The sequence below is a fragment of the Mustela nigripes genome, chromosome 14 (genome assembly GCF_022355385.1).
Source record: "Mustela nigripes isolate SB6536 chromosome 14, MUSNIG.SB6536, whole genome shotgun sequence".
NCBI classification, from domain to species: domain Eukaryota; kingdom Metazoa; phylum Chordata; class Mammalia; order Carnivora; family Mustelidae; genus Mustela; species Mustela nigripes.
The window spans coordinates 102886110-102911960 of NC_081570.1; the positions used below are offsets into that span (position 1 = coordinate 102886110).

At 38.5% G+C, this 25851-nt stretch overlaps 1 protein-coding gene across 1 annotated transcript in view; it reads right to left on the reverse strand.

The window, feature by feature from the left end:
- Positions 1-25851, reverse strand: part of NOTCH2 (notch receptor 2) — a 166716-nt gene that overhangs the window by 14361 nt on the left and 126504 nt on the right. Inside the window, exons 14-23 of the mRNA XM_059377115.1 lie at positions 25203-25348; positions 22892-23005; positions 20140-20259; positions 19549-19701; positions 11755-11983; positions 10802-11003; positions 8970-9123; positions 8192-8376; positions 6512-6644; positions 1322-1558 (exon numbers count right to left, since the gene is read on the reverse strand). Of these exons, the coding sequence (XP_059233098.1) occupies positions 1322-1558; positions 6512-6644; positions 8192-8376; positions 8970-9123; positions 10802-11003; positions 11755-11983; positions 19549-19701; positions 20140-20259; positions 22892-23005; positions 25203-25348 (1673 nt within the window). The remainder of the gene's footprint in view (positions 1-1321; positions 1559-6511; positions 6645-8191; positions 8377-8969; positions 9124-10801; positions 11004-11754; positions 11984-19548; positions 19702-20139; positions 20260-22891; positions 23006-25202; positions 25349-25851) is intronic.

Below are 25851 nucleotides of genomic sequence, written 5' to 3' on the forward strand. Positions count from 1 at the left end.
GATATCGCATCCAGGCATCTTCCACAGCGCAAAATACATCCCATTCTTCATAAATTACCAAAGTTCTTAAAGGTAACATCTCTTTAAAATTGGAAGGAAGGAGGTCTAGAGATGGGCTCACAATACAGCTGAGTCCAACTTGCCAAATTAGTACTCAGGAGACTACTGTAGCCTATCACCCGACTCCCAAGGAATACTACTATAGCATAAAGTCTGGAACGACTCCAGAAATGCCAGGCAGACTTCTGAGTATCTGATGACACTGCCACTGTTAAACACTATCCCAAAGTTGCCAAGCTGCCCATCTTCAGAAGTAACTAATAAGTGCCTATGACAAGAGCCCATTCTGAGACAGGACTTGGTCATCTTTATGCTTTGTGAAGATAAAGAAACTTGAGAAGAGACTGGGAGCACAGCCAACTCTTAGCTGTGCAGGTAATACACCTGCAGCTTTCCAGTACATACTCTCATGAACTGGTTTTGCTTAAACACATCCCAATTCAGACCTACTCCTCTTAGGTGACTCAGAAGATCCTAATCATCTCTGGGTTCCAGACATGGAGAGAAGGGGAAGTGACTACCCAGTAACCCAAGTTATTACATGCCAAAGGAGACAGGGTGATGAAGCCAGAGCAGACACTTGGTTTCTGAACACAAGACATTATTTTCCTCAGATGAAAGAGTTCTGTGGATGAATTTCGTGTTGGCAGCACAGCAATGTGAACATATTTAATACTATTGAACTGTACACTTAAAAATGGTTAAGATGGGGGTGCCTGGGTGCCTGCCTTTGGCTCAGGTCATGGTCTCAGGGTCCTGGGATCGAGGCCCGCATCAGGCTCTCTGCTCAGCGGGGAGCCTGCTTCCCGCCCCCTCTCTGCCTACTTGTGATTTCTGTCAAATAAATAAGTAAAATATTTTTAAATGGTTAAGATGGTACACACTGTTATGTGTATTTTTCCCCAATTAAAACGTGTTATTTTGCTTAACCACTGGTGACCAGTAAGGGCCAAGGAAAGAATGTGTTCAGGTCTTCACAGCATTCTATTTCTTTTTTTGTATTTCTGCTCTAGTATGATATCATCAGCGTATAACAAAAGAGAAAGCACCTCAGGAAAAACAAAAAAGGCAGAGGTAGACTCTAACATCCATGAAGCACAGACCTGAGGCAAAACTGCCTCCGAACTAAGCTGCCCTAGTTTTTCCCATGTAAGAAAATAGCTACTTTGGGTCCAGTAGGTGACATACGTCCTTCACTCAAATTTCCTCACTCAAAGCCCCTCTGAGGTAGAGTGCTGGCGGTGCTGGAGAAGACTCTCACCAGTGAAGGCGTTGCGGCAGACACACAGGTAGTCATTGGTTAGCTGGACGCAGTCCAGGCTGCCCTCAGAGCTGCAGGGGTTTGAGAGGCACTCGTTGATGTCCCCCTCACACCGCTCTCCGGCAAAGCCAGGCAGGCAGCGACAACTGTAGCCCCCAATCCTGTCCACACACTGACCACCATTAAGGCAGTGGGGACCCCCAGCACAGTCATCAATGTTCTCTTCACAAAGCAAGCCTGGAGGAAAGAGAGAAGACATAGAGAATGATGACATTCTTTGGAACACTGCCTTCCAGCTGAAGAGAGCAGTTATTCAAGTTACATGTCTCAATCTGCAATGGGACCTTTCAGGTCAGGCAAGGAGAAGCTGCTGTCCTCCTGGTGACCAGTAAGGGCCAAGGAAAGAATGTGTTCAGGTCTTCACAGGTACTCTCCCACAGAATCCATTGAAGCAGTCTCCTGGGCAGTAGCCAGAATTCTTTGTTCCACCTGAGAGACGGGGAGACTGGAGCTCAAGAGGCACCCAGCAATTTTCATTACTTTATTCCCATTATTCAAACTATAAAAACAGTTCAAAAGAGACTATTACAATCAGGACATAGATTATAAGTATGTAAAAATATTGGTAAGAACTAGAACTTAATTTTGAGTGATATAGTTAGGTTTTAGACCACTGACTTTTTTCCTGTAAAATAATGTTTACTAGTTGCTTACTTTTAAAAATTTTAGGAAAAATATTCTGTTGAGAGCTCAAAGGTTATTCCATTTAAAATAGCGCTCATTTAATGTACTATCGATGTAAGTGAGCTATCTAGTATGACATCTGTAAATATTCTTGAGAGTACAAAAGAAATTAATAACAATTCTAGAGATGATTCCATGAATGATCTAAAAAATTATAAAAGAAAGGAAAACAGTTATGTATTCTTGTCACTTATAGTGGTAGCATACACTAAGATAAGCAAGACTATTAAAAAGGAAAAAGAGGGCATCTGGGTGGCTCAGTCAGTTAAGTGTCTGACTATGACTCAGGTCATGATCCAGGGTCCTGGGATGGAGCCCCACCTTAGGCACCATGTCCCTCTCTCTCTGTCCCTCCCCACTGCTCATGCTCTTTCTGTCTCTCTCTCAAATCAATAAATAAAATCTTTTTAAAAAAAGGATGAAAAGACCTCATTTTCAATAGCAATATCAAAAGACAAAACTAGAGAAATAATCTTAAAAAGAAATGTACTATAGCTATATGAAAACTTTAAAATAGCCCTGAAAGACACAAAAGGAGATCTGAATAAATGAGAAGATGCTATGATTTGGTTAGGAAGACTCCTCATCATGAAGATGTCAGTTTTCCTTACACAGATTCATAAATTTAATACAACCCCCATAAAAAAAGCCACCAAAATTTTTTAATGTAATTAATTTTTAAATGGATAATCTGACTCTAAAGTTATATGAAAAAATAAACTATAACCATAGCCTGGAAAACCCTGAAAACAAAGTTCCTTAATAATTAAAACAGAGTGGTATTGATAAATTAACAGAATAAAGCAGAATAAAGGAAAAAGAAAAAGAAAAAGAAAGAAAGAAAAAGGAAAAAGTCCAGAATAACACCCAGTTACACAAGGAAATTTAGAATTTGATAAAGTTGCTATCTCAAATTATTGCATAAAAGGTCAAATATTCAGTAAATTGTGTTGGGAAAAAATCAGTAGCCATATGGAAAAAAGTGCTACAATATTCTAGTACTTGAAGAAAATATGGGAGAATTCCTTTATAAACTTAGAGTGTAGAAGGTATTACTGACTAGGATTCAAAATCCAGAAGCCATTAAAAAAAAAAAAAGGTTGATAAATCCAATCTGATTAAAAGGAAAAAGCTCCAAGGGTGCCTGCGTGGCTCAGTCAGTTGAGCATACGACTCTTGGTTTCAGCTCAAGTCATGATCTTGGGCACCTAAGACTAAGGCCCCCTTGAGCTCTGCATTCAGCGCAGAGTTTGCTTGAGATTCTCTCTCCCCCTCTCCCTTTGCCCCTCTCCCTGCTCTCTCTCTAGAATAAACAAATCTTTAAAAAAATAAAAATAAAAAGCTCTGCATGAAAAAAATTATAAAAAAATTAAAGACAAGAAATAATATACTGACAATATTTTGTATCATACTTTATCTCTATAAAATATTAACATGATCAATGTAATAGGGGAAAAAAGATATAGATACAAACAGAGAAACCACTGAAGAGGAAAACCAAATGACTCATAGATGAGAATACATTTATCCTGACTGAGAAGAAGCCAGTATGCTCATACACTATGAATCAGCAATATTAATCTAAGTTACAAATGCACATAATTCTCTAATCCAGCAATTCCATTTCTGTAAATTTGTCTACAAATATATACATGCAAGAAACCCAAACTTCTATCACTAGGACTTTGGTTCTATATACTTCTACTCAAAATTCTACAGGATGAAAAAAATTAAGGAAGTTCTATAAATTGATATGGAATCATCTCCAATTAAGTAAAAAAAAAAATCAAGTGTAAGAGTTTATCTAATACCCTATCTTCAAAGTAAGAAAAGGGGTAAATAAAAATATCTTTGTATTTGGCTTCTATATATGTAAGGAAATTCTGAAGGGCACATAAAAAAAAAAAAAACCTAGATGATACACAAGAAAATAAAACAAAGTGGAGGTTATTTGCTTGTGAAGAGGGAGAACTAGGTATAGGGAAAGGGAATGGAAAGAGAGTTTTCATTTTATGCTTTTGTTACATGTGTATGTATTTAAGAATGTGTGTCTATATGTAAAATTTGGGACATGTGCATAGATTACCTATTTGCAAACCATAAAAAACAAGACAGTAAAAAACAAAACAAGTTTGTGATCCCACTGACACTGAATATTTGGTAATTAGGAGCTGCTAGTAAAATGAACACTGATGCCTAGAGTCCCATCAGAATGGAACCAGCAGTAATACACAGACCTATTAATTGAGAATGAGCTCAACCTCTGCCCGAAGCAAGGTAGTAGGGATACGCACAACAGCTGGCTCTGGACCTGGAACCAGGGGTGCCCCCAGGCCAAGATCCAAAGCTCAGGAGTACTGAAATCATTGTGATAACTCTCACAATGAACTTATAGGATTTGACAGTCCCCTGGAGGCTGACCAATGGCCAGAGAAGTCAAGCCAGGAAAAATAAATACCAGTCTACATACCTAACCAAGCACACATAGTATGGTAACTCAATTAATTCTAAGCATGATAAACTCAAAGAGATCCAAATCTACAAATATCATAAGCAAAAGGTCATAAGACAAAGACAAAAAGAGCACTTTGAAAGTACCAAGGGAGAAGCAACTTATCACAAACAAGGGATCCTCAATAAGGTTAACAGCTGATTTCTCCTTAAAAGACAAAAACAAACCCTGGAGGTCAAAAAGCAGTAGGATGGGGGCACCTGGGTGGCTCAGTGGGTTAAGCCGCTGCCTTCAGCTCAGGTCATGATCTCAGGGTCCTGGGATCGAGTCCCGCATCGGGCTCCCTGCTCAGCAGGGAGCCTGCTTCCCTCTCTCTCTCTCTGCCTGCCTCTCTGTCTACTGTGATCTCTCTCTGTCAAATAAATAAATAAAATCTTTAAAAAAAAAAAAAGCAGTAGGATGCCAACAATGAATCATGGAACACTACATCAAAAACAAATGGTAACTGACATTAACATAATAAAAAAATTATTAAGAAAAAGCAGTAGAATGACATATTCAAAATACTAATAGTCAAAACTAAAAGCAAAACTATTGTTTAAGCCATCCTTAACAAACAGAAAAGAGAACTTTTGTTGCATTATAGAAGGGTCAATTCTAGGACTAACATCTGTAATACATAGAACATTCATGGTATAGCAGAATTCTTAGAGTGCAATGATATCTATGTGTTCTCCCACACCCCCAGTCTCTCCTGGAGTCAGATTGAGACCATTTTACTAATTCTGGCCAATGTACTATGAGCAATAATGATGGGTGTCATGTCCAGACTGAGGCAGGGAAAGCTGCTGCATGACTACAAGTCTGTTTCTCTCCTCCTCTGTTGTGGAGGCCTTGGAGGCCAAGTGCTTACAACCTCATAGCTAGAATACAGAGACACTCTGACTTTGAGTGACAAGCATTGTTGTGTCAAGCCACTGAGATCTGAGATTTCATCTGCCACCAGAATCAGAGCTTTCGTCAACAGCAAAAATATCAAAAGGAACTAACTAATAATGAATCAAAATCACTTCTACTTCTCTTTCAACTATTGATTTCTAGAGCAGAGAACTACTCCCCTTTTCACAGGACAAATCTTCCCGTATTTAAAGGTTGTTTCTCTTGAGTTTTCTCTTCCCCTTTAACCTCATTGCTTGATTACTATCCTATCAGTGGGGTACTCTCCTATTTTAAGTTAGTCAAACCCTGAACTCAAGGAAGGTAAATTATCAAAGTTCACTGCACAAATGTCTAAGAGAGTATAAATACTTCCCTGATATTCTATTCTCTTCAACACTGAGATGAATTTCTCACCATTGTGGATGGGCTCAGCTTTTTTCTTTTTACAGGCTGCTCAAAAAGGTTATAACTACACCTCTTCTAACAAAGAATACTCCAAGCTCTCTCCAGAAGATTGTTCAGAGGCAGGGGCAATGCCCACAGTACACTGATGTCCCATCGTTCAGTCTAGGGTTAGCTCCGTAGGCTTTACTGCAATTCTTAGTTAACAGCCTTAGGGCATTACCTTCTGCACCTGCGCTTATGAAAATAGGCAAATGTTTTCATTTCATTCAATCCCCTACCTTATCGAGGCAATACTTAGCAAGTTTTAAAAAATACCGAAGCTAGTAAATGTGAATTATCTATTCAAGAGACCACTAGTTATTTTCCGTTGAAGCACCAAGAAATCTTGCTAACCAGGCTAGTCTTGTTGCAACACTGCATCATTTCCACATTCCGTGTTTCATGGGACAGACGATGTCAACAACAACCAGAAAGAAAGGAGAACATGAGTCAGAACATCAGAGCTAGGCAAGAGATGAGAGAGTGCAATGGCCTGAGTTACTGGAATCCAGAACTAAATGCTTAATATTTTAAAACCTCCTCCACACTAAAAATGGATTTACAACATAAGAAAATGCCCTAGATAGAGACGTTTAGGGCTGATATCATACCTCGAGTGCCTGGTGGACAGGAACACTTGAAATGGTTCACAAGGTCGACACAGGTGCCTCCGTTCTGGCACGGCTGATTCTGGCACTCATCTACTTCATACTCACAATTGACACCCTGATACCCTGGGACACACTGATAGGAATAAGCGAATAGGAAGAAACATTGGATAATTGTTGGAAACAGACCACCAGAACAAATGAAATCCGGAAGGTTGCTGTATACCTCTGCCCAGCCCCGGCCCCCACCCAGCTCTTATATGCTTCTCCAGCACCATCACACGCCCTACCAATCATCTGGTGCAGGGCCAACTTGCAGCATACTGATACTGACACCTTCCAGTTGAAAAGCCACTTTATAACAAAGGCAAGAACTCAACAATCTGAGAGATATTTCAGAGTTGACACCTGTGCAAAACTTTCATCACTCCTCAATTTAGGTTTTCCCATCTTTCAAATATGCATTCCTTGGTATGCAATGAGGACCCTATGACTCAGTCCAACAGTATGTGTGGACAGTAGTAAACGCGCTGCATTTATTGATCTCTGGATTCAGGAAACCACACATATGTATGAGAAACTGGCTGAGATGGGGGGGGAGGGGTTGTGTTAGCTAACATAGTAGACACAGGGGTTCAGAGGAAAAAAACCCTGACTGTGAAGTGGCTTTATTGGGTAATACTTCGATAGGTTTGCATGTGCGGGCATCCCTCACAGCATGAGACTGTCCAGAGCAGACAAGAAGATAAGGAAAGGAGGGCAAGTGAATTCCAAGGGAAGGGGGTAAGAGTGAGGGGGCTTACATGTTTCGTGCAGCCAGGCCCCAGTCTTTGGGTCAGAGAGTTCTGAAGGGCAGCACTGGTCTGGGGTCTTTAGGTCCTGGGGCTTACCTATGGCTTGCAGATATTGGGTGCAGTTTTGTAGACTATACAAAGCAGAAAGGCTCTACATGGCTAAAAACATGCTTTATTAGGGCTATTTTTAGAAAAACTGGATGTGTAAAAATTTTTGTTTGGTCCTGGTGGCTTTTGAACTAACAGGTCTCAGCCCTCTCTGAAGGAATAACTGTGGGGCCAACATAAAGAGACCCATCTTTAGCTCATTTATGAGAAGTAAAGCTTTTCTCAGTGGTCCTGGGTGGCCTAAATTGCTATCAAATACAAGTCTCTGATGTCTTGTTTACATCTTGCTCTACCCATTATCAGCGCAACCATCAGGAAGACAGTGCCATGTTCCTTCATAGACACACACTTCCTCAGACATATACATGTCATACTTAGTGTGATGCTACATGGAACAGCCTAAGCAACTTCGGGACATACCACAAAGTGGCTTCTCCTATCTCAGCTGCTATTTAGGAAAGTGCCAGGGGCCACTGAGCTACTGGCTAAATGTGCCTAAATGCACTCTGGCAGTGAAAGTTGGCTCTGAATCCTGAGGCAACTCTATGCAAGTGAGATGGCTTCAGACCTCTACAAAAATACCTTACTAGAGCCATGTGAACTTATTATACAAGGGGATGGAAATTGGTGGTGGCTGGTAAACAATATATAATGGTGATTGGTTAAAAAACACAGCTATAAATTGTAAAAATAAGTCACAAGCAGCTAACTTCAGTATGTTAGTGCTCACAAGACCTGCGCCATCTTTGGGAGGTCTCTGACATCTGCCCACTCATCTCACCTCACATCTGTACCCGCCAATGAAGTCCCTGCAGGTGGCTCCGTGCTGGCAAGGGTTGGACGAGCACTCATCGAGCTGCTCCTCACAGTAGCTCCCAGTGTAGCCCAGGGGGCACTGGCAGTGATGCGAGTTGCCAGCATTGATGCAGACACCGGAGTGCTGGCACAGGTGGTCAGTGGATACCCCTAGGAAACCGAGTATGAGAAGAAACATCACAGAAGAGCACCCGTGTCAGGTTCAGACCAACTAATGGTATTCTTATCTTGTTCATGACCCTCAGCACCAGATTTATATTGAAAATAAACCAGCCCTGGGAGTCTGGGGGGGCTCAGTTAGGTGTCTGGGTTTTGACTTCGCTCGGGCAGTGATCTCAGAGTTGTGGGATGGAGCCCATGTTAGACTCCATGCTGAGCATGGAGTCTGCTTGAGATTCTCTCTCTCCCTCTCCACTCTTCCCTCCCCATCCCTTGCTCTCTCACTCTCTCTAAAATAAATAAGTAAATCTTAAAAAAATAAAATAAAATAAAAATAAAAAAGAAAAGAGAAGAAGTAAGTCCTGAAAGTGGAATATACCTTCATTTCATTTTACATACTTTTCTTTTTGGAATCTCTAAGCCTGTGCCTCTGCTTTTTCACCTTCCATATCAGACCCTTTCTGTAGAGCCCTGCCCACCAACCACTGTCTGCTCTCCCATGATTAACAATACCTGCCCTAAAATGCAGCTAGTTGGCTGATACTTTGGGGAGGGACCCTGGAGCCTGAAGAAACAGAGCTCACCTCTGTGGAAAGCTGCCACTTCACAGGACACATTAGGCACATCACAGTAAGCACCAGCCCATCCAGATGGACACAGGCACCGAGACTCTGCTTTTTCCTGAATGCAAGTACCTTTGTTTTTACATGGAGACCGACTACAGAGGTTCACCAGGGTCTGAAACAGAACAATACAGCAACATCCAAATATCAAAAAAGAAGAAAATAAGTCACACACACTGAATTTTAAGAATCAAAGGAGAGCACACTAATTTAAAAAAAAAAAAAAAAAAAAAGAGGCCTCAGTCACATCTTAAAATAGTCCAATGTTCTCAGGTAATCCAATCATTTTACATAGTCTAATTCTTCTTAGCTCTGCTATTTAAAAGGTTCCTACCACAGAAGTTTAAGCATTTGAGGGAACCTAATAATTTAAGTTATTCCCTATGTTATGATTATGTCCAGATCTGTGGCCACCCTGCACAGCCAGAAAGAAAGAAATTACAGCTGTCAGACAGGTCCATAACACCTGTGCTAGTTCTGTGGGAGAAATCTATAGGGGTCTCAGTCAAATCTATCCAGGTGAATATGAGTAAAAGGACTTAAAGCCTGTTAATAAACCTAAAAGTTGTCAGGAAGCTTATTTAGAGGGGAGAAAATCAGGCTTATGAAAAACATGAGGCAAAGAGTATGAGTGGACTAGTCCTGTAACTCCATAACTTGCATGTGGTGACTTGATCCCCGGGGAGAGCACGGTCACACTCATGGAATGTCTGTGAAAGAAGGTGCCAGTGCGTTTGGGTGGAGCATGCCCTGCTACATGTAACCTCACACTGTGAGGTGAGAATGAGCAAGAGCCCAAGGAAGAATGTCCTTCTGATCCATAGAACTAGCATCAAGCTGTTTAATTTAATATGCAGAAGTAGGTTATTGGCATGTCGAATATAACCAAAGCCTAACTGAAATACACATTCTAAGTCTAGTTAAATTTGGCCACTTGGTTCTAAATTCTCTGGAGTTCTATCATCCTATCATTAAGAGGTGAAAATAGCATAAAATTAAAAACAATGTGGGGTGCCTGGATGGCTCAGTTAGCATCTGACTTTGGCTCAGGTCATGATCTCAGGGTTCTGGGATCAATCCCCACATCGGGCTCCATGTCTAGCTCCACACAAAACGGGGAGTCTGCTTACCCCTCTGTCCCTCTCCCCATTCATTTGTTCTTTCTCTCTCAAATAAATAAATCAAAAATAAATAAAAATAAATAAATACAATGCTGTTTGGTATGCAACTCTGGAAAGATTACTTTGTCCCCTTTGGGACTCAGTTTCTTCTTTCAAGAAATGAAAGTTTGCCCTTGTTGGCTCTGAGAGTCTATAAAAATGTAAAAAAAAAATTTACATAAATGAATTTAAAAAAACTTTTGGCAAGCTTGGTTTTGAGAATATTACAACACTGCAAGACATAATAATAATCATTATTTTCTGCCTAGATACTGTATCTGATCTTCAAAGACTTTAGACTGTTATCTTCCTTTTTGTATTTCCAACATAAATACTATCTATGCACTTATTTTCCACATGTATTTCTCTGCAATTCTTGGTTAGCCTGTTACAACCATCTCATGCTTGTAAATCGATATAATCTTGCCAGTGTCACCATTTTGGAATCTACCAGCTGTTAAGAAGTTATGCAGATTTATCTCAGAGACAGATTCTGAGAGCCAGAATTTATCTCAGAGACAGATTCTGAGAGCCAGAATCTTCCCTTTTAGGAGGGGCTTATTCTGCTTAGAAGAAAAATAAGTGTAATATTCAGCTACTCTGAGGGAGCTCAATGGGCTGAAATTTAATTACCTGACAGTTTTTCCCCGTGTAGCCCAAGGGGCAGGTGCAGCGGTAGGTACCCAGGCCATCAACACATATTCCTTCATTTAGGCAGGGATGAGAGCTGCATTCATTGATCTCATGGAGGCAGAAGGGGCCAGTGAAGCCCACAGGGCACAAGCAAGTGAAGGAGTTAATCCCATCGACACAGGTGCCACCATTGAAACAGGAGCTGAGAAGCAAAGAAAGCAATGCCAGCTATGTAATCTGATTCCTCTGACCTGCTATTTAAAAGTCAGTTTCCTAGAATCTAACATGTTACAGAGGCAAATACTCCTGAGCATCTTAAACTCCTAGATCTAATAAATTTTCTTTTTCCAAATTAGACTGGGTGTCAATGAGCTTGAGTCCCAGCTTCATTTCTACAACCAAAAAGGTTACAGGAGTAACCTGTAAAGTGAGGGTTTCCAGGTTTTACCCAGTCCTGTGGTTTTCCATGTATAACATTTCACTTTATCCCTAAGTCAATTTAATTTATAAGAAAAATGCTTAATAAGTAGGTCTGGACTCTAGATTTCTGAAAGAGAAACAGAACAAACTTGTTGAAAAAAAAAAAAAAACCCAACAACCTGGAAATTACTAAAGAGTAATGACAAATCTGGGGGGGGGGGGAATTTTAAAATGTCAGCTGAAATGAACAAGGGTCCAAGAGGAGAATGGAACAGCATTATAACTTTTCCTATTCCCTAAGCATAAGAAATAAATGATGGTCTGTCCCACTAAGCTTTTCAACCTCTGACCTTTCACCTGCTAACTACACATTTACAGGGCATCAGGAAGTAGGCAATAGAAGACAAAGCAATGGGACCCAGGTAGCTACCTTACCCTGTGCTGTAACCACAGCCTTGTGCTCTATAGTTTTCCCTCCTTTCCCCATTCTCCCCATAAGACAGTGGTGGCTGTTGAGTGTATGGGTTGCTCACCTCTCAGTGCACTCATCGATGTTGTTCTCACAATGGACTCCATCAAATCCCAACTGGCACTTGCAAGTGTAACTGTTGACATAGTCAGAACAGGTCCCTCCATTCTTACAGGGTTCACTCAGACACTCATTCATGTCTGTTTGACACTTATCCCCAATAAAGCCAGGATTGCACAGGCAGGAGAAAGTATTCATTCCATCTACACAGGAACCTCCATTCTGGCAAGGATCTAAGTCATTACACACAAGAATTAGAGCTCGGAACTATAGCATCGATTTAATCTTAGACCTAAAGGTGAGTGACCTGAACTAAGTCACACTAAGAACAGTAACAATTCTCACTTTTCTCTACTTGTACTTTTCTTTACAGGTATTTTGCCTTGACTCCACCATTTACGAAAATGAATGCAGTAACACTTACCTGAGAGTCTTAGCCTATTTGATAACTGGAATGAACTATGCACACGCACCACTAGCAGTTTTGCAAAATTAAGAGTCCTAAAATTTATAATGGTTGCCCACATTTGCTAATCAAGTATGTGTTCCCAATATACAGAATCTCAAAAATACCAGTAAAGACTTTCAAAAGGTGTATGTGGTAATGGGAGTGGGTGATGTAGGATAGCATATATACTAAGCAGCCCCCTGGGCTGATCTGTATTTCCTATCTTTGTCCTCCCTTCATCTTTCATTTCCTTTCCTTAGCTCTTCTCTTTCCTGTTTGTTTTTGTTTTCTAGAATCAGGAAACATTAACAAAAATTCTATATTGCATAGATCAACTTTAGAACACTTTAGGCTCACAGCAATTACTCAACAAATTTTGAGCTTCTATCATGGCACAGTCTTCTAAAATATAGATGACATATAAATCAGAACAAGAAAAATAAGAGTTAGCCCCTGTTCTTAAGGAGCTTAAAATATATTGCAAAGACTGGTCCTCTACATAACAAGAGAACTAAACAGCAGGTGGGTAATGTAGCCCTGATTTGATAACAGGCTTATTTAAAACTTACTCATCTATTAGGTTAATTCTACTTTAAGGCTCATCTGCAATCTTTACTGGAAAAATTGTAAAAATGATTATTATTCCTTCTTATCCACAGCATAGCACACTGTAATTTCCATAATGTCTTTCAGGAAACTCACCATAACTTACTGAATTATTACAAATTAATTATAAAAATTTTAAATACTGAAAATTTTGACTCATAAAATAATTAACGTGGAAAAGAAATCCAAATAATTTGATCCCACTCCTTTAAATTTCTCCATCAACTGCTGTGAAATATTTTTCTTCACTACTTACTATACAATGTTGAATTTGTCTGCATATCTTTCTTTGCCAATAGACTATGAGTTTCATGAATGTAAACACTGAGTTTTATCTACCTTGGCATTGCCAGGACCTAGTTTGGTGCCATCTATATGGTGATCTGATATTATGTATGCTGTGAATTAGGTGCCATTACTTTTAACACATTGTGATAACCTTGTTTGAAATTTAATGATTTAATCACCACACAAGTAACTGAGTACTGATAAGCAGTGAATACTGATAAGTAACTGAGTATATCACATGCGTGTGATGACAATGTCAAAGCTGGAGAAAGAACCAGAAAGATAAGATGTATGTGGAACAATCCCAAGAGTTTACAATAGGATGAGAATAGCTAATGTTCATGACAGTCAAAATGAAAAGACCTCCTAACTAAGCACTAAATAGGATTCTCAGAGAATACTATCTCAGTATTGAGCCATTTTAGTCCTAGACTAAAGGCTGTCTGGACCTAACAAATCCTGAAGAAAAGACCCAAAGGATCAAACTGTTTCCAAATGGTCCATAAAACAAAGCGTGAAAATACTCTGAAGATCTTTGTAAAAGTCTAGCATCCAATAAAAATTTACCTGGTAGGCAAAGAAGCAAGAAATACAACTCATGATGAAGATACATGTCAAAAATAGATACAGACCCAAGGGGCACCTGGGTGGCTCGGTGGGTTAGAGCCTCTGCCTTCGGCTCAGGTCATGATCTCAGGGTCCTGGGATTGACCCTGCGTTGGGCTCTCTGCTCAGCAGGGAACATGCTTCCCTTCCTCTCTCTGCCTGCCTCTCTGCCTACTTGTGATCTCTGTCAAATGAATAAATAAAATCTTTAAAAAAAAAAAAAAAGAAACAGATCCAGGAATTTCCCATATGGTAGATTCAGTGTGAAGACCATAAAACAACTATGATAAACATACTCTCTGTATGTTCAAGAAGAAGAAAGCATGAACATGAAAAGGAGAGAGTTAAAGGTATAAGGAAAGACTCAAATCAAACTTCTAGAGATAGAAATACAATGAAGAAAAAAAATAGTATTGAATGAGATTAGCAGCAAACAAAACACTATAGAGGAAATGACCAGTGAACTTGAAGATATATCAAAATATCTTCAAATAATAAAATTATCTAAAATGAAACACTGAGGGAAAAAACTCTAAAAAAAATAAATAAGTATAGTATTGTTGAACAGAGAGACAACTTCAAGCAGCCTAAAAGATGTATGATGAAATTTGTAAAGGGGAGCAAAAAAGTTTTGAAAAAAACAGTGCTTGAATATTTTCCAATCTGGACCCATATATCCCAAAATGTCAATGAAACCCCCCTCCTAAAGGAACATGAAGAACAATAAGGGGCATTATAGTCAAACTGCTAAAAATCAGTAGAAAGAAAATACCTTAAAAATAGCCAAAGGAGAGAAAATAATATAAAGAAACAAATATAAGAATCATTGCAGATTGCTCCTCAGAAAAAAATCCAAGGTAAAAAAGAATGGACGGATGACTTGACAGTGCTGGAGGGAAAAGTCAACTTAGAATTCTACTCCCTATGAAAATATCTTTGAAAACTGAGCCAAAATAAAAACCTTTTCAGACACAGAAAGGCAGAAAGAATTAATCACTAGGAGATAAGCACTACAAGAATTATTAGATTAATTTCTTCAGGCTGAAGTAAAGTGATGTAGATCTATGCAGAATGCAGAAATGCAGATCTATGCAAAAGAATGTAAAACACCAGAAACTATAAATATGTTCTTATGTATAAAGATTATTAATTTATTTTTACATCTCTTGAAATTTAATTGACCATTTGATGCAAAATTAATATTTTGAGGGATTATGATACATTTATGACAACAATGGAACAGAAGGCAGAAGTGAAAGTATAAGAATACTTTCTTTTTTTTGTAAGGTTTTTTTTTTTTAATTTTTAAAAATATTTTATTTATCCATTTGACAGAGAGAGCTCACAAGCAGGCAGAGAGGCAGGCAGAGAACTGGGGGGGAAGCAGGCTCCCTGCTGAGCAGAGAGCCCGACGCGGGGCTCTATCCCAGGACCCCGGGACCACGACCCGAGCTGAAAGCAGAGGCCCCAACCCACTGAGCCAACCAGGTGCACTGTTGTAAGGTTTTTATGTGCAATATAAAGTAGTAGAGTTGAAGGTAATCAGTTAAAGTTGCATACTGCAAACCCAAAACCACTGCTACCACCACCACCAAAAAAAAAAAAAAAAGATACTGTTAATGTGCCAGCGGGGAAATAAAATGCAATCCAAAAAATGTTCAGTTATTTCAACGGAAGGCAAAAAAAGAGAGGGAAACGGAAAGAGAAGGAAAAAGATAAAGTAAAATGCAAGATGGCAAATATTGAACTCAGTTTAAATGGCATGAACACCTCAATTAGAAGTTAGACACTGTCATATCAGAGAGAAAAAGCAAGACTCAATATATGGTCTCTAAAAAAACATACTTTAAAGACACAGATAGGCCAAAAGGAAAAGGATGGAAAAAATACCCAACAATAATCAAAAGAAAGGGAGGGTAGTTATATTAATATCAAACAAAGGAGACTTCAGAACAAGGAATATTACAAGGGTTAAACAAGGTTATTTCATAACAAAGGACTCAATTCTTCAAGAGAACATAACAATCTTAGATGTTTATGTACTTAAAACCAGATCTTCAAAATACATTAGGCAAAAACTGACAGAATTACCAGGAGAAATAGACAAATACACAATAATAGTGAAAGACATCAATTTCACTAATTCATAGGGGCGCCTGGGTGGCTCAGTGGGTTAAAGTCTCTGCCTTCGGCTCAGGTCATGTTCCCAGAGTTCTGGGATTGAACCCCAAATCGGGCTCTCTGCTCAGCAGGGAGCCTGCTTCCTTCCTCCTCTCTCTCTCTCTACCTGCCTCTCTGCCTACTTGTGATCTCTATCTGTCAAATAGGTAAATAAAATCTTTTAAAAAAATCACTGATTTATAGAATAAGCAGAAAGAAAATCAGGGAAGACCTAAAAATACTATTAACCAATTTGAATTAGTAACAGCTATAGAACACACCAAGAAACAGCAAAACAGACATTCATTTCAAGTGCACACAGAACACTTACCAAAACAGACCACAGACTAGGCCAGAAAATATGATTTAATACATTTCAAATAATCCAAATAATGCAAAGTACGTTCTCTGATCACATGGAATTAAACCAGATATCATAACAAAACTATCTGGAAGCAATCAGCAACAAAAGATACTTGGAATTAGCAACAATATAGATGGAGCTAGAAAATGTAATTCTAAGCAAAGTAAGTTGGAGACAAATACCATATGGATATGATTTCACTGATATGTGTAATTTAAGAAAACAAATGAATGAGCAAAGGGAAAAAAGAGAAAGAGAAAAGGAGAGAAAGAAAGAAAGCAAGAAACAAACTCTTTACTTTAGAGTTACCAGAGGGGAGGTAGGTGGGCAAATGGGTCAAACAGGAGATGGGGATTAAAGAGTATACTTACTATGATGAGCACTAAGTAATGTGTAGAATTGTTGAATCACTATATTGTATAACTAAAACTAATGGAACAATGTATTTTAATTATAATGGAATTAAGATTAAAAACTTGATAAAAAAGATTTAGAATTAAAGAACACACTTCCAAATAATTTATGAGTCAAAGAATGAATCAAACTGGAAATTAGAAAGTATTCTGAAAAAAAAAAAAAACAAAAAACCAGGATATATCAAAATTTGTGAAATACAGTTAAATCAGTGTTTTGGGAAAAAAACATATGGCACTAAATGTTTATTATGTGAGAAAAGTAGAAAGAAATAAAATCAATGGTCTATGCTTTCATCTTAAACTAGAAAAAGAAGGGCAAGCTAGATCCAAAATAGGAAGAATAAAGACCAGAAATCAATGAATTAGAAAACAGCAAACCAGCTGAGAAAAATATAAAACTAAAAATGGGTTCACTAAAAAGATTACTAAAATCAACAATTTTCTACCAAGAGCAATCACAAAGAAAAGAGAGATATAAATTACCAATATCGGAAATCACCAGAGATCTTACAGTAAAAGTACAATATAGGAATATTATGAATGCCAATAATTCTGACAATTTAAAGAAAGTAAAACTAATGCTCTGAAAGATACAAATTACCAAAGCTCAATTAAAAAAAAGATATCCAGAATAAATATATTAAAGACATTAAATTTATAGTTAAAACCTAAGAAAGAAAGTTCCAGACCTAGATATTTAGTAGATATAATACCAACTGTACACAAACTCTTTCAGTAAATAGAGAGGAACCAATTCCCAATTGGTTCTGAGGCCAGCATTGCCCTCTTACCAACATAGCAAAACAAAGTTGGGGAACAATATCCTTCATGAACATAAACACAAAAATTCATAACAAAACTTTGAAATCATATCCAATAAATATGAGAGAGATAATACATAAAGACCAAGTAGAATTTATCCCAGGAATTTAAGGTTAGGTTAACATTTGAAAAACAATTAACAAAATTCACCTACATAAAAAAAAATATATTACTCCCTCAACAGATAAAGAAAAATCATTTGAAAAAAATCAACATTCATTCACTGTAAAAAGAAAAAAAACTCTCAGCAAACCAGGAGTATATGGTAAATTTCTCAATTTGATAGAAGACCAAAAACAAAACAAAACAAAACAACCCAAAAAAGCCCCAAACCTACAAGTAACGTCATACTTAGTGGCAAAAGACTATATACATGCTTCTCCCTGCCCCAGAATCAAGAACAAAGAAGGATTTGCTTGTCTTACCATTTCTATTCTGCATTTACTAAAAGTCCTAGCCAGTATAATAATGCAAGAAAAACAAAATGTATACAGATTGAAAAAGAAATAAAAATATATTTGGCTATACTTATTTAGAGATAACATGATTATCTGTAAAAGAAAAAAAAATCCTGAAAATGTAAACTAAACTAGAAGCTAAATTAATATAGAATTAATAAGTGAGGTTAGCAAAGATTACCACACAAAATTACTCTTTAAAACCTTTAAAACCCACACTACATGTAAAAATTATCTCAAAATAGATTGTAGACTTAAACAGTGCTAAAAAGTATAAAATCTTTAGAAGAAATCAAAGGAGACAGACCTCAGTGATCTTGGGTTAGGCAAAGGTTTGTTAAACAACATACTAGAAAGATGAACTCTGAATGATTATATTGAATTTCATCAAAATTAAACTCTTCCTCTTCAAAAGACAGTCAAAACAGAGGCTATAATTGGGAGAAGATAATTTTAAGGCAAATATCTGACAAAGAAATTATATGTAGAATATAAAGAACTCAATAATAAGACAAACAATCCAATTGTTCAAGCGAACACAAGTTTGCAATAGATAGTATAGCAAGTAATATAGGTGGCTGATGAATAAGCACATGAAAAGATGTTCATAATATTAATAAGTAGGGAAATTCAAGTTAAAACCATTGTGACATAGCATATACAGCCACTAGAAAGGCTAAAATTAAGGGCAATCACATCCAAATGTTCTTGAGGATGTGGTTGACCTGGAACTCTCAAACAGTGCTTTTGGGAATGAAAATGGTAAAACTATCTTGGAAAACATTCTGGCCATACTGTGAAATATATTGTGAAATATACCTACTACATAATTCATCTATTCCACTTCTAGATATCTACTCAAGAGAAATAAAATCACATGTCTACATAGACTCACTCACAGCAGCTTTATTAATAATATTCCCAAACTTTAAAAAAGCTAAATGTGTATTACATATATATATATATATATATATATATATATATATATATAGTATATCCAAATTATGGAATACTACTTAGCAATAAAATAGAATGAATTATTAATACATGTAACACAGATGAGTCTCAAATAATATGTTAAATGACAGAAGTCATATTTCCTCTTCTAAAAAAAAGTTCGCATGAGATGATTCGATTTACATAAAATTATAAAAAATGCAGGTAAATTTGTAGTGACAGAGGTAGATCCCTGGTTGCCTGGGACAGGGAGGGGAAAAGGAAGAGAAATTAAAAAAGAAAATATTTTTAGGTGGATGGATATGTTCATTATCTTTAGAGATGATTTCAGTTGTCAAATGTCAAAACGTACCGAATTATACATTTAAAATATTGGTAGTACACTTTATATTAATTATACCTCAATAGATCTGCTAAAAAAAAAAAACCCATCACAGCCTTGTCCCCACTTTATCAGTATATAAAAATCAGTAAGGGAATGCTTAAAGAGATTTATTGCCTCAACTCCTAAAGTCATGAGCTTTGAAAGAAGATTTGAAAAATCCTAATATTAAAGACACATGATAAACTGTTAGGATGGCCAGTCTCAGCACTAAGAGGCAACTGTCTTGATGGGGCTCTGCTCTGCTCCCTGTATGCCTCAAGGAGCATATGAGCTAGCTGGCATACTCACTGGCAAGACAGTCATCGATGTCCTCCTCACAGTCCATACCACTGAAGCCTGGAGGACACTCACACATGTAGCTGCCCTGGGTGTTATGGCAGAGACCGTGGTTCATGCAGGGCTTGGAGACACACTCATCAATGTCAATTGTACACCGCTGACCTAGAAATACAGGTGCAATGAATGAAGGCAAGGCCCCTGAAATGTATGGGGCACCGAGCTTCAGCTGTGGAAGATGGGGATATTCAGATTGGTCTCCTGTTTTGGGAAATCTTGTAAGGCTTTGTGCCCTTATTTTTATAAGGGCACAAATATTTTTTATAATTGTTATAAATTATTTGGGGCAAGTTTTGTCCAGATGGTAAAACTGCCTTAGAACATCTTGCTTTTAGACTCAGGCAGGAGTCTTCCAGCCACTAGGGGGCCCCAAAGACATGAAAATGAAAACGGCTTTCTAAGTCATGCCAATTAGCACTCCTACACAAAGGCAGGGGTTCTTAATGATGGGCAGGGCTCAGAAGACCTGGGCCTTCAATGTCAATCTGAAGATCTGACCACTTTGTTTAAAACTTCTGCCTTCTCTAACTCCTGTATTGTTACCTTGCCAGCCAGGGGCACACAGGCAGGTGTAACTTTCAAAATTTGGTGCCTCTTTGCAAACAGCAGCATTTTCACATGGGTTTGGGGAACAGGGAGCCAACACCGTCTGACAATTCTTGCCTGTAAAGCAAATGACAGAATTTAGAGAAATAGCCATGGAAACTGAAATCTTGCAAATTCTTTACCAAAGGATGCTCTCTGAATCCAAGTCTAAGGTCTCAGCAGTTAAGAACTTTGGAATCTGAGGGCGCCTGGGTGGCTCAGTGGGTTAAGCCGCTGCCTTCGGCTCAGGTCATGATCTCAGGGTCCTGGGATCAAGTCCCGCATCGGGCTCTCTGCTCAGCAGGGAGCCTGCTTCCTTCTCTCTCTCTCTCTGCCTGCCTCTCAGTGTACTTGTAATTTCTCTCTGTCAAATAAATAAATAAAATCTTTAAAAAAAAAAAAAAAAAAAAAAAAAAAAAAAAAGAACTTTGGAATCTGAGACCCCCTAGGTCCTTTGAGTCTTAGCTCTAGCTTGATTACTAACTGTGTGACATCAGGCAAGTTATTTATCTGCTCTGAGCCTCCCACATAAGCAAAATGAGAACCAGGATGGTACATAACTTATAGATGCTTTTTGAGGACTAAATGAAAAAAAAAATGCTTATCAAGTCTTTATTAGCATAGAGGCTGGCACATAGAGTGAGCACTCAACAACTGTTGGGCTCCTCCTGTCTTTCTATCATGGGTAGTTATTATCGAGGATTGGGACACCTGCATCAGTCAAGTGCGATCGTTTCTGCATCTCCATTGCTAAGAGTCAGCCACTCAGAAGCTCAGCCACATAGATCCTCTTTCATGTGAGTCAGGAAGAAGCAACAACACAACCTCCCTCTCCTCACAACCTCTGCTAGCCTGTTCCAGAAGGCAACAAAGTTGATCAGAAGGCCATGGGAAGCAGGAAAGAGTGAGGTAATTCTGACTGCCTGGTAACATGTCTCCTTATGCCAACATCAACAACATGACATTGATATTTGCATACCAATATTTCTTCCCTTAGCATACTGGATATAAGCTTCCAGCATGGGGGGCGGTGGGGGGAAAATGGTTTTATTAAAAGGAAAAGAGGTTTCTTTTTAAAGTCAAATTACAACTAACTCAACTTAAAATTCCATTCTAAAATTTCATATTCACAAAGAAAAAAAGTTACCATTAATTTTTACCAACGTACCCAACCAGTTTTTAAGGTATCTGGTCAGAATAGTGGTTCGCAAGAGAAGGCAATATTGTTTAGTTCCCTTCATGCTGGCAAAGCCCAATGACAGAACCCTTATCCACACTCAGCACTGAAATTTTAATCTACATAGGCTTTCAGTCTAACATAATTTCCCGAAGTTCATACAAAGTAAATTCTTTATTGGGATCCTAATGTGAAGAAAAACCAATAGCCAGCACAGAGTCAAATATTCTTACAGTATCTGAATAGCAAGAAGACAAAATAAATATTTTCACACCTACATCACACGCAGGTAAGCCTATGATATAACTGGGCATAGTGACACTTGCTTATATCTCCCTGCAGCCATCAAGTCTCAGTCTTTTTGGCTGGGAGATACTCTTCTTACTATGAACAAATGTGATTAGTGCTATCATTATGAAATGTATTTTTTAGACATCCTTTGTCTGGGGATAGCTAAGGATATCCAATAACGTCCATTTTATCAAGGAGCATGGTAAATGCAGTTTGCCTCCGTGAACATTTCTTCCAAAGAGGGGCTAAGTAACAATGTAGCATCAAGTCTTTTGGGTAACAGAGTTGTGATTTTGGCCACTCTGCTATTCTTAATAGCTAGAGTCACTAGTAACAGCTACTACAAACAGCCCACCAGGGGAGTAAGAACTCAGCCATGCTCCTGCCTACATGCTGCATACTGAAGAAACATGCAAAGCCATCATCCATGTTTCTATTTTGTTCTCCACAGATCAAGAAAATGGATGATGAAGAGGTAAACAAGCCACACAAATACAACCACAAGACAGCAGTAATGAGGCAGGAAAATACAAAGAAGAAATAAATGTCCAAGCACACTCCTAAAATACCACCTGAAGCAAAGAACACTTGATACGAAATGAAGTAACACCCATGTCTTCAATGTGTGGAATCGCCATCCAAGCGGCAATACCTCTCTGAGTGAGACGTAGTGGTACTGAATGTAAGGAGAAGAAGGGCTGATAAGAGCACGAACTTTGGATTGAGACAGACTGAGGGGCAAATCTACCACTTACCAATGTGACTTTCAGCAGGTAACTTCTCTTTGCCTCAGCATAAAATGGTCATAGGAACTTCTACTTGGCAGAATTATTGTGAATACTAGATTAAGGAATCCAAAGTATACAAAGTGTCTGGCATACAGTAAATTATCAGTACGTGGTGGTTGTTCTATTATTGAACTAGACTAAGAACACAGATCATGACAACACTGGGTCCCTGCAGATAATGAATGAAACCAGCAGCCATACATAATTTTAAAGAACACTTTAAACCCCAAAGTACAAAGAAGGCAAATGAGTTCCCTTATCAGTTGCATTTAGGAAGGCCACAGGGTTTTGTCAGGGCTCAAGATCTAATCAGTGAAGGCAGGATGGTTGACCAGGGACTGATTCCTCAGAGCAGCACCACTGCCCCCCCCACAGACCCTGTCTCTGAGACTCAGGGGTTTAGAACGACAAGGCAACAGGCATTCCCTCTGGTCCTTTCACCTGCAGAACTCACCTGTGTATGGCAGCACACAGTGGCAAGTATAGCCACTTATGTCATCAAAGCAGGTTCCTTGGTTCAGACAGGGATTTGAAGCACATTCATCAATATTCACTTGACAGTTATAGCCTATAGACAGAAAAAGGGAAAACCACCAAATAACGAGAACTTTGTTAGCTCCTCATTATCTAAATTACAAACAAACCTCTTCATGGTAAATATATTTTTTAGAGTTTATTTATTTACTTGAGAGAGAGAGCGCACACACAAGTCAGGGGAGAGACAGAGGGAGAAGCAGGCTCCCCCTTGAGCAGGCAGCTGGTTTTGGGGCTTGATTCTAAGACCCCAGGATCATGACCTGAGCCAAAGGCAGACACTTAATGTACTGAGCCACCCAGGTGCCCCTCATGGGAAATATTAACTGCTTTAGAAACTGAATTTCTTTAGGCCACTGGAACACTGGTTCATTCATTTCAGTGGCAAGTCCATGACATACAATCAGTCAGTAAAACACAGTCAAAAAGTTGAATAGAAAAAGTATATTCTAATAGTCTAAAGGTTGAATGCACCTTCAAATACAAGTAATTCCTCAACAATGGACCAAGAAGCTCCTTTATGTTAAAACTCTGCTGCTGTATGTAAATATTAGCTCTCTCTATACAAAGCAGCTGGACAGAGCCTAAAAGGGGGTATAATGAATCAAGGGATGATATTTTTTTTTAAGATCTATTCATTTATTTGGGAGAGAGATGGGGAGTGAGCATGAGCAGAGGGAAGGGCAGAGGGAAAGAATCTCAAACAGACTTCCTGCTGAGTGTGGAGCCCCATGCAGGGCTCAATCCCAGAACTGCGAGATCATGACCTGAGGTAAAATCAAGAGTCGGGTGCTCAACTGGCTGAGCTGCCCAAGTGCCTCAAGGGATAATTTTCTTTCAGACATTAATCAAAGTCTCTGGTTTATGCCCACTTTTTCTTTTCTTTTTTTTTTTTTTTAAAGATTTTATTTATTTATTTGAGAGAGAGACAGTGAGAGAGAGCATGAGCGAGGAGGTCAGAGAGCGAAGCAGACTCCCCATGGAGCTGGGAGCCCGATGTGGGACTCGATCCCGGGACTCCGGGATCATGACCTGAGCCGAAGGCAGTCGTCCAACTAACTGAGCCACCCAGGCGTCCCTATGCCCACTTTTTCATATGCATAGTCTCTACTATTAATGTAGCAGTACTTCCTAAAGCCATAAAACTGTTTTCCCCTGATCCAAGACATGCAATCTATTCCCACTATGAAAAAGAGGAAGTATCAATGGGATAGGACAGTACCCAAGAGCCTCAAGATAGAGGAACTATAAGCACTGTAAATAAAAAAAAATAAATGGTGGTCTGGCAGTACACAGGTCTGGGTTCAAACTGTACTCTGCTACTCACCAGTCACACAACTTTGGATTTTACATTTTGATTTTTATTTTGTTCATTGATCAGCAAGTCTCAATGAGACAAAGAAATAAAAGCATTTTTAAATTTCTTTGCAAATATAATATGTCAGAAAATTAATGACTAAAATATAGTCTCAGAAAATTTTCAAATACATAGATAAATAAATAAACTGACCCTGGAACATATGTAAACAGTGGTCAGTAAAATTTTCAAATAATCAAATAAACTGACCCTGAAACATACTGATATATCGTGGTAGCCTGGGACAATTTTTGAGTGGGGAAATTAAAGGCCAAGTGGATATAGGAGTGCAAAATCAACGATATACCCACAGATTTCACTCTCATGAGTTTCTAAGAGAAAGTTGATGGTGGAAATACAATGGCAACTCAAAAAATGATTTTATACAACAGCCACTATAATACATTTATAGAAGGCCACAGGTAGACTATATGTTTAGGTTATCTCAATGTGTAAGATAATTTGTTGGAAGGTGTCTGGAACACACGGATTCTTCCACGGCATGACTGTTCTCATAATTATAGTAAGACAATATTCTCATTCTACTCTCTACAAATCTCTTTTGAATTACCATAGAATCAAACCGGCACCAGGGAGCTTACAATTAGAACACCTGTCCAGAGTTGTATAAGTGGAATCCTAGCTGCTCACCTTAAATAGTTCTGTAGCTCACATCTCTGCTAATAGAATTGGTATCTCTTTATGTTTTAATTTCCCAAGTGTAAAAACATTAAGTTCTTACAAATATTAAGTTCTCAAATTATGTTTGCTATAAGAGTGAATAGGAACAAAGGAAAGGGAAAGGAAGAAGTCCAAGAATATGCAATAAGAAAAAGGCATAAAGGGAGATAGAAATATGCACTTCTGTTTTCACCTTTAAAGCCCTTCTTGCAAGTACACCTGTATCCATTCACCAGATTGTCACAAGTTCCTCCATTCTGACATGGGTTAGAAAGACATTCATTTTTGTCCACTTCACAGTTGATGCCAACCCAGCCTGCATCACAGAGGCACTTGTACCTGAAAGTAAATATAGCTTTCTTTATTATGGGAGGATAAATGTAAACTTGAGTCTTAGGTGAAATGTAAGACTTGGTGAAGAAATGAGGGACAGAGGAGCTCATTGGTAAACTAATCTCATTTTTGCTCTTCTTGGAATCTATACTTGGATCGTTGTGGACACAATGTGAATTGTGTGGCCCCATCTGGAGTATTCAGTAACCAGATTTTTCCAGTGCTTCCCAGCTCACCAAGATGCTAGAGAACTTAATTAATTACAGTGAGCTTTCATATGTAAACAGTGGTCAGTAAACACATTGGACCAATTTGAAAGACACATTAATGCGGATAAATCTGAGCTTTTATTATACATAAAACTAAAGTAAAGCAAACCTTAGGATCATTTGTTTCTTTTTTTTTTTTTTTTTTTTAAAATTTTTTTTTTTTTTACCGGGGGGGGGGGGGGGGGGGGACAGGAGTGGCACACAAAGACTGCCGGGGGGGGGGGGGGGGGCGCGGGGGCC